Here is a 13298-nt window from a genome sequence, read left to right as displayed (position 1 = left end):
CAAGCGCGAACTGATCCGTGCCACTCAATATCAAACCCGATATGTGCCGAGCGTCCTCTGAGTGTCCTTGATGCGTCAGTGTGGATCAGTGTTAAGACTGTGTGTGTGCGCGTGTTTGGTGGCTCCTCCCTGCAGCAGCGGGGTCAAAAAAGGCTCTGGTTTACACACATTCACATCACATACTATCACCTCCAGTGGGCCACACAGCCCAGTAACACACTGACACAGATCCACTAAAGAAAATCCAAAACGCGGCAAACAAGTTCACGCAGACGGCCTTAAACCATCAGTGGCAGGTTAAACAAAAGTCAGAGTGATTTTACTATAAAATGTACATATTTTATTTGGGAACAAATGAGAATGTAGCAGGAGATGGAGAGAGAGGGAGAGACATGGAGAGTATCTACTGGAGTGTGTAACAGACAAACAGACAGTGATGGACAAACAAGAGAGGGTAAGGGGGGAAGATGGTGGGCGTTGTGGTCATGCACATATGTGATTTCAGTGACACTGACAGCACTAGATGGACACTGACTCACCCCTGGTAGACCTTAGACTAGCAAAATAGACACCGCTGTCACACATCCACACACAAATACAGAAACACCACAGTCGTGTCCCTGTTTATGATCCTCGTGAGATGTTTTCACTTAGTCAGACATCCTTAAATAACCATAAACAGGACACGTGCACACCTCATCAAATCAGATTTGGTCTTTTTAAATTTTTAAATTTTTAAATTGCTGGCACTTCATTAATTTTATTATTTTAATTCTTCTATTGTCCCTTATCATGATTTGGAAATTAAACTTTACAAGCCTGATCACCACTATGAGAAACAGTCACTCAATTTAAAAAATAAGTGATAAAAAGGCCTTATTCAACGCTTTTTTGGAAGTGATAAAAAGGAAAATCTAAAGTTCACATTTAGAAAACGTTGCTCCTTTATTACAAATGATGTATCCATCAATTAATCAATATTTATTGGTTTATTATTCTTGTCAGTAAATAAATCAATGGATTGATTGAGCATTTCAGAAGCGGATGAGGGCATCCCAAAGAGGCCAATCACGTACAGTACGTAGACATTTTTACAGTCTTCTAATGGCTTTCAGTGATTAACGGCCTTTAAATGGTTGATGAGAAACAAGCAGACCAACCTTGGAGCCAATCAGGACAATTATCTCCCCATTTCTCTGTATGGGCTCTGGGCAGGGAAGCACAAATTAAGGTCCATCTAATTCTTAAGTAGTTACTAGGGAATAGATAATGGTCTTTGTTTCTCGTCTATGAGAAACAGCACATCACGAATCCGCTCATTAGTGAACACAGAGAGGCAATTTCAGGTATGTACATAAGTTGCTTCCTAATAAAGATAAACTGTGATTTGAATTTTGGTGCGTGCGATTGGCTGGGGCAGTCTCTGGCCAGTAAAACCTCCCATCTGTTGGAGCTACTTAGTTTTAGGCATTGATAGAGGGACCTGTCTGAGTTTTATGGCACATTATTGAATGAGTCTAAAGAGAGGTCAAAGGTCAAGAGGTGCATATTGACCCTCAGGGAGTATAAAAGGAAAAGCGTTTGTCTGGCTATATGGCCATTAGGGATCAATAGTACAACCAAAAGTTGACTTTTATTATGAGGTTGATACAGTACATTCTGCATGTTTTGTCTTTGAGTTGTTCCTAAAAAAAAAAAAAAAAAAAAAAAAAATCTATTTTTTTTTTTTTTTTAAACATTGCAGGGAGTAATCAAGCAAGAATCAGCACCTCCACCCCATAGCAATGACACTCCTTGCTGGCAGTAGCCACCCCCAACAGGATGCAACCTGACACACGAAAAAAATCGGTTTAGGAACAACTCAAAAAACATGACAAACAGCACAAGACGTTGACCTGGCGTCAAAATTCACTAGATCCAGAATTGATCAAGTAGCTGTGGGATGATCCACTACCAACATTTCCATGTCCACCGTCCGATGAGATAGGACTGTTTTGGAGGCACAAGGGAGACCTTCAAAATATTAGGAAGGTGGTCATATTGTTATGCCTGATCAGTGTAAATATATATATAATAAATCTGATGTTATCTTTTTCTTACTGTCTTTTCAGTGCAACATCCCCTCTCTATGTCACCTGTTATCCACGGCACAGAAACTCTACCAAGAGGAAACACAAAGCTTCATAATTCATTGCAAAAATACCAAGATACAAAAGAAACACACTGGTCTAATGAAAGATTAAACAAGAGATTTCAACCACAAAGAGAGAAAATGTGAAACAAAATGGAGCAAACGTCGCTTTTGCCTTGAAGCTCTAAAGCCGTCTCCACCTTAAGACAATCTGACTGGCTTAAGGTGGAATTATGCACGCACCGATAGAAGTAGAAAGCACAGAGAACCTGTCGTGTTCACTGTGTTCAGTTCAGTGTTGAACTACTAGGTACAAGTAGCAAAAGGTTGTGACACATGTTTAAAGCGAAGAACGACAGAGTTTATCTCTGTTGTAAAGTCAAGTGAAAGGGAGAAGGCACCCTGGCTGTAAATCACAGAGATTTATATCGCCCGCATGTTTTATAAGCAAACAGGAGAGCGGCTAAGGATATGTTAGACTCACATCAACAACGGTCATTTTCTTTTTATGTAAAATTTTTATATGCCAGTTGATACTTAGGCTTTGGTCTCTGGTGTGTGTGTGTGTGTGTGTGTGTGTGTGTGTGTGTGTGTGTGTGTGATGCCCCCTTTACTTACCAAGAGGCATCCGGGAGGGAAATGGGGAGTGGGCGCACAGGAAAGTCGACTGTCATTTTGTGGGAAATTGCAAAACAGCTGTTCGAGACATATGTGGAGTTTCCATGGCAACCGGATAGGAACCGGTAGATAGGGTGGAAGAGAAAGAGAGAGAGAGAGAGAGAGCAAGATGAAACCTAAATTAGGTATGGATTGACGGAGGAATGCGATTCAGGAATTACTACCAAGGTTATCTACACGTCCAGATTCTGCCTCACCTTTAAGGCCTGGTCTTGAAATAAAGAGCTAGTTCCCAGTTACACCTCTATATTACAAATTATCCAAAACCAGCCAGCCACACAAAACACGTACAAAAGGTTAATCAGTGGATTTCAGATTCGTGACCTACAAAACCTACGCTGCTAATCTGATGTTGTCCTGCATTTGTGCTCAACATCTGAATAGGGCTCATCAGGATCTCTCGCCTACACAGAAAATTACAAAGAGCTCTTTGCGGCGTTCTTCAATCTGCACCTCTCAACTCAGGAGCAGGGCTTCAGAAGTGCTTTCTTCGTGTTCCAAATACGATGACTGTACAGCGAGCCGTAAAAATATGATTCTAAGCTGAAGTTTATGAAATCGAGGACGTACGACGTGCAAGATTAAGCGTACTTTCCGTGCACCTCTCTCGCAAGATTCTCCGGCTCTTCCTCATCTCACCAGACCGCGACATTCTATGAATCTGATCAAATATTTGTAGCGCACGCTCCATCACATTACACTATGGCCAGAATGCTCTTCACACGAGGACCAGGCGTACTGTATTCTCTCCATGTAGACTCTCTTCAAATCCCTCACCTTCATAAATGCACCTGTCCCTTTGGCCCTTATCACAGAGTCATAGCCACAAGAGGAACCGTCTCACCTCAGTGCTCCATGTTTCTGAAATGAGTTTTGACGTTTTGTCTTCAAATTCAATCCTGAACACAAAGGGTGCTGCGGAGTTTTCCAGTAATGCTCAACTCTAAATGCAGATCATCGTAACAATGAGTTCTGTAAGATGAAACAAGCCTCTCGTGCACAATTGTGCACACAGTCTATACAGTATAAAGACAGACATACATGCCGGCACACCAGGGCGACAATGCATTTTCATATGAGAATGCATTTGACAAAGTATTTCAAAGTCTTTAAAAAAATGCTTCACTAAAGACAAAAAAAACACGTTTGATGGAAAGAACTGCAAATGAATCTGTCGTCCCCTGTGATCTAGTAATCAGCATTTCATACAATTCATACAGCAGCACTGCAGCCATCGTGTTCCTTTCAGACATCAGCAATTATTGGTGAAGTTGGTGAAGGTGTTATGGGTCTCTCTTTTCACTAATAAGTACTTGAAGACTTCTCATAAAATCCAGCCTGCAGACTAACTGGAAAAGGCAATTAAGGAAAACTGCAGAGTGAACGTGTTCCAATCCGTTCTCTGGGTCGGCCATATTTGGGGAAAAGTTTGATTTAGATAGACTTGTCTTCCTTCATGTTGTGTTAATTAAAACACTCAAACACGGAACGAAAACATCGAAATTGAATTTTAACTTCAGACTGAGCGCCGAGTTCACAAAGCACTTTCATTTTTCACGCTTTCCGACATCATTTGCTCCCTCTGGCGTTGACCTGGCCAGACCAGACACCGCGGGGACACTGATGAGTCACCAGCCGAACCAAACGCTTAATACGAGATAAAGATAAACTCTGCCAGTGAAATGTTTGGACGAACTGTCGGATGGCTCAGTTGACATTAAAGAAGTGTCGTGGGGTTTGAAATGGGATCACGGGAAAAGATATCACGGCATCTCTGGGTTTAGTCCTGTCAAAAAATGACAGGTATTTGGCATATCTTTAATCCCAGCAGGGTATGTTGCTGAGAAATGTCAGTATATTCCTGGAACATTCACATTCACTTATTTCTCTGTCTTCCTTACTTGTTTGGTTTGAGCTGCACCATCTGTGGAGATTAAATATATGGATGGGAGGCTAAGAGGTAAGTTGTACATAGATTTTCAACTTGAACCGTGCGGCAACTATATTGCACTGACGACTGGGGAATATTTCCGTTGAAAAACAGAACAAGAAAGATATTGCTTCTTGGTATATCTGAGCAGACGTCGTTAAGATTCTCATCAGAGAATGGATATGTTGTTAGTGTTTCTTTTTTTGTTGGGGGGGGGGGGGGGGTCCTATAGGTTCAGGTAAAAGATATTTAAGTTTAAATGAATTAATGCATAGCGTTAAAAAAAAAAAGTGAGAATAACACACTGCACTGCACATAATATATGTGTTGTTCTTGCTTTATGTACTTTAGGCACGGCATGTTTCAGGTTGATGAACTGTATCTAAAGCGTCGCTACACAAGAACGAAAGCAATTACTTTTACCTATACTTGCAGCATTTCCTCACTGTGGAGAAGTGATGAGAGTCCCTGTGCTGTGCCCGCAGCATTGGATCTATACACACTGATCGATAATGAAAGGTGGCTATTCACAAAAACCGTTTGGGTGTGTGCATGCACCCACACACGCGTGGACGGGAGCTGAACCACATGCGCAGTAATTACACTTCCACGGAGTGCACACTGAGCACCGAGCAGAGCGCACAACATGAATGCAGAGACCGGGGGAACAATCCCACCAGCAACACTTCTGGCTTGGTTTGGTGTCACAGCTGAAAAAGACAAACGCCTATGGTTATGTGGTAGATGAGGTCTTTACAGCCAGTAGGCGAAAACAATGGCTTCCTAAAGACTGTGCTGGATAAAAAGAAGTCAGGTTCATTCTCTTTTATTTCCGTATATTTTTACATCACTTTTTATTCTATTTGTATTTGACTCTGTCACATTGTAACTGTTGTTCATGGGGGAAACAGAAACAAAACTGTTTCCTTTAAGATTTAATAAAAAAAAATGTCATATACATGAGGACACAAATATGACTAGATGGCAACAAGCCACTATAAGACATTCAATCTAAATGTTTATCTATGTAAGGAATAGGAATCAGGATGCAAATTCAAGAAGACTGCAAGTGGAGTTTCAGTGATTTAGAGTATCCTTAGACATTTAGTGCTAGTTAAGTCTAAACTGCACAGTTCTCACAAGAAGAACCATTCATCGCCATTTATCCCGGGATAATTCCCATGATGGTGCGCAGGTGTTTTGATTGTCCTAAACAGATGCATTAGATGACTCATTCTGATGTTTTTTTTTGTTTTTTTTTACCGTAATCATCATCTAAGTTAGAGCCACAAATGCAAAATGGCAACTAATATCAGTATTTGGGTGATGAACTGAAGACATAATAAAAACTGATTATAGTTTTCCTGGCTACAGCTGCTGCCGTTCCACTCGTGTCTCACTTTTATGAAGTTAAAAGATTGGCTTGGGAAAAGCAATTTCACCAAATGTCAAATAAATAAGTGAGCCAGATGTTTACATGTGATGGATAGGAATGGAGACGGGAGATGAGCTGTAGTGGATGCCCATCTACATGTAGCTATAGGCTTGTGGGTTAGTGATATATTTGGTTTTTACTTTAACTGCAACATATCCTGTTCAACCTGTTTATTCTTTATTTTATTTTATTTTTTCAATTTTCTCACCGTTGTTCCCCCACCTCCCTTTCACTTTATCTTTCTCCTTCATCTTACTTCCCGTACAAGATGGCTGATAAGAAAATAAATCCTTTTCGACTGTGCATGCGTACATTTGTGTGTGTGATATCGCTGATTAGCTGGCGGCCTCGTCAGCAGACTGAGGTTCAAAACTATCTATGAATCTAAAATCTGAAGCCAGCTTCCTACAAAAAAATAAAACCTTAAACTAGGACAGCACGATTCCACCCAACCTTGCTGTCTTACCCTATTTGCTCTCTGTGTCCTTTTGCTGTTTTCTCTTTTAGTTTAGTTTTACACGACTGATAATTTAAACACTTAAATTAAAGTGAATCAGTTTATCCAAGACAACCGTAATGATGAACTTATAATTGCCTATCAGCGTTTGTTGACACAGTCTATCAGTCTCATTTCACACTTCACACTCTCGATGGAATCCATGAGATTAAGCCTTAATGATAATATCGAAAGTATGAAACTATGAAAGTATAAAAGTATTGACATATATTGCCATATATTTCCACGGTGTGCATATCTGACGCAGATACGATGCTTAAATGAACGGATAAGGAAATTAAAATTTATGTTGCAGTATCTTTTCCATATAAAAGAGTTTATTTTTGACCATTAGTTCCAAATACCATGTTTCAGTCCCTGCTAGTATTCCCTTTTCTATTAAATAGTGTCTGTGTTAAGTGGAAAAGATCTAAAATGTTCCCACATAACTCTAGGGAAGGCCCACGCCTGAGGCAAGTCTTATCCTTTTTTTTCACAAAAGAGAGACTAAAGCAGCAATGATGAGAAAAACTGTTCTTTCAGAGCACCAGAGCACACTTGTTCCATTGTCAAGACGTACCAAATACTGATCCACCTAAAACAGTTGACGCAGAAATGTACTGAAAAGAACAAGTCTGGCCAACATGACAGGAGCAGACAGGCTTTTAGGCAGACTCTTGACACACTTGACACTTGGTCCCTCATGCTGAGACGTCTGTGCGTGAGTCTACTACTTTGTTTAATCTAGATCCAGTTCTTGCCTTGAACCCCCGGGTCACAAGGCCTGCACAGGGCGAAGCCAAAATGGCAGCCCGGTGCCAGTTCAGTGTCATGGTTGAGCTTGGACGATTAGGCACGGGGGGTATCTGATTCAAACCGAGCCAAGGAACCCTGTTTTCAGGCTGGCTGTTGCAATGGCACACCAGCTGCTCCCACGGACCCCAGCTGAATCTCACTGGCTGCAAGGGAGCACAGATTAACACACTGACCTGCAAAGGCTGCTGGTAGGTCTGGCATAGATGCGTTCAGACAGCTGGGTAAGTGACTGGCATAAACAAAAAGGAAAAACTGTGAGACTGCTGGAATAACAGTGCACTTAGAAAAAGTTTGAAGTCCCTTTAAATCTCATGAGTTTACTTGCAAGTGGTGAGTGTAAAATGTGTGAGCGATTCAGTGGATTTCTGCTGAGAGCCAAAGTGGAATCCTGCTCAGGCCCACGGCCTAAGAGCAGATTCAATTTATAGTCTGAAAAGCTCGCAGTAGCTTTCCTCGGTGTGACAGGGGATACAAGAGCGAAATAAGCACTGCACACAGAAACACTGACGGAAACATTCCCAGACACAACGGGAGACACAAAAAGCGACACAATGGTGTTTTTTTTTGTTTTTTTTGCAGACAGCAGCTAACTGATTACTTGGCAGATTTACAGCCTTGTCTCTTTTTAAGATGTTACAGACAAGGGTACTTTTAGTCTTCCAGTCTGTTGGTTTACTCAGACAGTCAGATAGTGTATGCCTTTGACCCAAAGCTTATTGCAGGAGGAATGCAATAGCAAGAGGAATCAGCCCAGTGGAGAGAAGCTGAGGTTGCAGCTGCATTAACTTTGTAAGAGAAGCAAGCAAACTGTGATTAGTGGTGCCTTTTCTCCAATTTATCTAAGTTACCAACAGAAACTGAATCATTCTCCTGCCATGATCAGTGCGGGCCATTAAACACTGATGTTGACATCAACCCTGAAGAAGACCATGTGTGCCTTACAATACACAAAAGTCTTACTCTTCACCCACATAATGGTGGTCAGAGAGGGACAAAGAGAATGAAAGAATTTCCCAAAACATTGTACTATTTGACTGGTTTCTAGTTGCACAGATGTTCCCTTATTATTTTCTTGTTCCATTCAAACAGTAGCGGAAGAAAAATATTATTTCAGAAGTCTAAAGTACACAATGTTGGTTTAAAATGGCCACCATAATGAGCCGGGCAGGGTTTGGAGATTGAATGTCAGTAGCTTGCATCCAGTGCATCCTGGCAAGCACTGCAGTAACTGAGGAATTCATTGCTTCAGTTTACTGCAGTTCCCATTAAATGCTGACTGATTAACCAGTGTAAAAAGCAACAACTTAACACATTATAATAACACAATGTGTCTGATGCCATAAAAAAAGGTGTTAACCATCTTTAAATGCTCCACCGGCTATCATCTCCAAGGTCGTGTGCTTTTTTAACAACACATTTAATTCAAGTACTGGCAAGCAACCAATGCTTGAAACAAAACACTGGATGGTTGTCCAACAGCGCCCAGGTTTCACTGGTCCTGGGCTCGTAGTAAAACATGGTAATGTGCGTTCTGATGCGTCGCTTGGTGTTACATTAAATATGAAATCACACATCCTAAGCCCACATACACTCTGTTATTCACAGTTGTGTCACCAGGGCAACAAAGCAAGAAGCTGTGACATGTATTATGGTGATACTTTTGCATTTGTTAATCATTAAAGAACATTTCATGCCAGAGGCACAGAACAGGAGTTGTTTTACCCGGAGTCTAGGAAGATAATAGCTTACTCCCATCATCAGACATTATCATCTCTGGTGAGTTATTTTTGTACCTGTTTGAGCTTTAGTCTGAGCTCCTCAGTTGAGTGGGCAACTTCCAGCAAAACAAACCGTGTGACTTGGAGCAAGCAGCACAAAAGCAGCCCTTTTATCCCTCTGCTGTTGCATATGTGTCCGATAATGTGCGTCCAGTAGGAGGGACAACATTACAAAATTCTAGAAAGTAGTCGTCTAATGTGTACACACATAAACTATTATACTATATTATAAACACACAAACCTTCTTTGTCGTCGTGGCGAATGATGGCATCTTGTATGACATCAGCGAGGCTGAAGCGGACGTGGTGCTTCTTCCGGTGGGTGGACGGGGCTCGGGCCTTGATACCACCTTGCTGGCGCTGAAGGCTCTTTTCCCTCTCATAGTACGCCCTTATTTGGTCACAGCGCATCCTCCTGACCAGCCGCTGGCGCTGGCCAATGGGGAGAGACTCCAGCAGACACTGGTCTATCTCCATGTTTTGACGAAAGACATTACATAGTTGGAAACAACCTAGTGGAAATGAGAGAAAAACAGAAAGAGTTAAGAATGTTGGGTAGCAGAGAACAAATTGAATGCATTCAAGATCTGAGTCCATAGTATTTCCTACGCATTGTTTGATACTGAGCTAATGAGAAGGGGCGCATGGGAAAAGACACATTATTGCTGTCAGGTTCACCTTCAGACTGGGTTATTGTTTTGTGTTCATGCAGGTATTTTTCCATGTCTGCATCAGCAGTTTGCCAAATTGAGTGTGGGCAATCGTTTAGCATATTTACTGTAAAGGATATCTGCTGTCGGTTTAGCCCTGCGGTGGTTTGAGTGAGACATCCCAGCATTTTATGCGTTGTTTGTCCTGTCCCAACAGAGTGTGGCAATTCTCCTGACTGTGCATAATCTCTCTGCTTCTCGGTGGAACTTAGCCAAACAGAACTGATCACGAGGCAGCTGCTGGGCCTATTATCGTCTGTGCAGGTGATTAAGATGTACAGTGACTGCGCAGCAGGTGAGCTAAGAGCGAGCTAAGAGATCTCACGTAAAAACCAAGAGGGGAGCAAATATTACAAACAGTGAGTCGTAAGTTTAAAAGTGAAAAAAAATTGTGAGTGCAATCTCATAGAACTCATAATTTGACAAATTCAGGTCATAGTCAACCCAAAGGAAAAAGAAAATAAGAAGTCCAGACGAGACGTGTCTTTGCAGAGATGACTGCATGGTGTGTTTTTCTTCATGACTCTCCAATTCAAGTCTCTATAGCTCAGCTGTCTCTATATCTCATTCCTTCTTTTATCATACTCAAAGCTGCTCTTTTGTTTCTCTTGTCTGTCTGAGTCCACTTTGTTTTTTTCCCCCTCTCCTTGGAGCATTTTTGTCTGTTCATTGATCTGCTTTAACGCAACACTTTTCTGTTCTGTCTCCCTCCTCTCCCCCATTGTCTTTTAGTATAACTGAGCACACATTATCAGTTTACTGCCCATTACCGTATTAGTTGAATATTATTATTGGACTTTTTGTTGTTTTATTGTTATTTTATTGTTGACTAATCCCCCTTGTCTCTGCCCCACTACTTACTTCTAGCGATCTAGTAGTAATTTCTAGAAGTATCCCTGAATATTACATCCAGACTTTGACTGATTGGTCACATTTTACCACCATTTTCATGTAGAGAGGGATCTTAGAAATGGTGGCCAGAGATGGAGCCATAGGCAAGGGGATCTGGGTACATTCTGGGCAACCTATCTGCAAAAACATCCGAGCTGTGCGTTTGTATTGTCCCATTAATAACAGCAGCTAAATTTGGAAGGCTCCTGTAATCTGGTTCTGAGCCACATGTAGATGACATAGAGAAGGCCAGAGAGTCAGGGGAGAGTGTCTATGCCGCTGTCACCATCAAGAGAGAACAGATAGAAAGCTGAGTTTTATGCCTAACACAACATCGTTTAAGAGGAAATGCCTTCTTCTGAATTCAAAATTACAAAATCTTTGAGAAGGTTTTTCAACGACTTCAACGTTTTTTTAAAGTCGACCAATGTGTGCTGAAAGTCGAGTAGACACCATTAATCGATGACGTCACACATACAAACACGCAGAAAGTATAATTCTTTGCAACAATGAAATATATGTTCTTGAACACTAAAGAAACTACGAATGCTTTTCGGCAATGCAACTGAAGCTTGAACACAGTCATAGGTCAGCACCATTTAAACACGTCAGTCTACATGCGGATCTCGACCGGCAAAAACACACACACACACACACACACACACAAACAAAAAATAAAAATAAATTAAAAAAAAAAAAACACACACGCTACAACGAACCACAGCAACAAAGTCCACCAATGGAACACAACAGAACTGAAAATAAACGCATGAGCTTATCTGTGCCGCGGATATGTTTAGACTTTAAATCGGCACCGTCTGTTGAATAGTACTTCACAGCGTGTTGCAAGATAATATGACGTTTAAACAAAAAGCCTTTTCCCGTGCATAGTAGCTAAATGCATAATGGCTTAAGATAAGTGAAATTAAAATGGATTTCAGGACTGACTTACGTAGCATGCCATACTTCATCTTTAGTGAAGTATTCCCACACACCGCCGCTAGTTTGCTGCAATGCCCCCACTAGGATCCTCACCTGTCTTCTTCGAAGCGTCCGTGATGTTATTGTCACGTGATCGGCGACTTGACGACTTTGTGCTTAAAGCGTCATGGCACAGCAGTGTAATCGACTAGTTGGTACAACCCTTACTGGCTTGTACTGACAAACCATTATTTAAGTAGCTCAGTTTTCTTCTGGTCTGTCCTTGGAGGGTACATGTTCTTATTTGAACTCTGCATTGAACAAGTGCTGTACCTTACCTCATGAAAGACTTTGGCCTTTTTTTCATATATTTATAAATATTCTCATATTATGGTAAGATAATTAAAACCCTTTCTAGGATAATTCACAATGTTTTGTGCCAAAAAAAGGAAGTGGTGCCAAGTCTGGCACGGGTGCTTGTATCTCAGAGACATGGTGTGAAATTTTAGTCCAAGTTCCAATTTGAACAGTGTTAACAATTCAGGGAGGGGAAAACAACACAAAAATGAAAGATGTTCCAAACTGCGTCCCAGGGGACGTGAGTGTCCTGATGACACTCTGAGTGTTCTGCGTACAGTATATTCGACTGTTTCTCATGTACAGGGGCTGATGTGTGTTTTCGGACTAGATCTCTATCAGACAGAGACAAAGACATCCACGCGCACAAAAGAAGCTGCCGTGTTTTCATGTGATTTCTATTCACTGTTTGATATAGATCTACACATTCATTCAAACACCTGCCCCTACCCCACCCTCCACACACACACGAGCGCACACCTCCTACACAATGCACTAGTGCCATCTGCTCCGGTTAGACATGTAAAAACAGTCCTTTTATATTCAGGTTCCAGACAAGAGGAGGAGGGGGGGTCATTATTATACTGCTCACGCCAGGTGCTCCAACTGTATTTTATTTTAGGAACTTGGCTGCCTGTTCTGCAGACACATACATATAAACAGGAAAAAAAACATTCTCAGCCCAGACTGCTTTATCTAATATCACACTGCTGTATTTCTCCATGGTCCGGCATCCTCAGCCCCCTGTTACTGGCTCGCCTTCTCATCTGCTCTCACATATTTCTCCTTCAGTCCTTTATGCCCTGCTTGTGTGCGTTCATCATGTTTATATGGTAGACACCAACTGAAGTGGGCGTGCTGATATAAGTTGCACCAATCAATGGAAATCTGACACAAAATCTGTATAGAAAAACTGCATAGAACCCCACTCCTGGTGCATTAAGCTCAAAGCTCAAAGAAATGAAAGAAATGCACAATTGGCCACAAAGTATGAGAAGTATAAAAGGAGGAATACTTGTGTTTCTATAAAATAACCACTTGCTTTATAATAGATGAATTAATTGGCAAAGTAGTTCAACCTTGAAGAGAAATGGAATGTGGAAAAGAATTTCGAGAGCAAAGTGTTGTAAGCTGTTAGGCTTTAAACTGTGAGAG

At 41.4% G+C, this 13298-nt stretch overlaps 1 protein-coding gene across 6 annotated transcripts in view; it reads right to left on the bottom strand.

The window, feature by feature from the left end:
• Positions 1–13298, bottom strand: part of myo16 (myosin XVI) — an 89589-nt gene that overhangs the window by 56170 nt on the left and 20121 nt on the right. For 5 of the 6 annotated variants that reach the window (XR_007113882.1, XM_047601237.1, XM_047601236.1 and 2 more), the window contains exon 2: positions 9507–9776. Coding sequence is in view for 5 of the 6 variants with exons in the window: in XM_047601234.1 (XP_047457190.1) it covers positions 9507–9776 (270 nt within the window). In the remaining variant the exon portion in view is untranslated. Of the gene's footprint in view, positions 1–9506; positions 9777–11817; positions 11871–13298 lie in introns of those variants that run through there. The other variant, XM_047601235.1, reaches the window with a different exon arrangement.

The sequence above is a fragment of the Mugil cephalus genome, chromosome 12 (assembly GCF_022458985.1).
Source record: "Mugil cephalus isolate CIBA_MC_2020 chromosome 12, CIBA_Mcephalus_1.1, whole genome shotgun sequence".
NCBI classification, from domain to species: Eukaryota; Metazoa; Chordata; class Actinopteri; order Mugiliformes; family Mugilidae; genus Mugil; species Mugil cephalus.
This window is presented reverse-complemented; position numbering and strand designations above follow the sequence as displayed.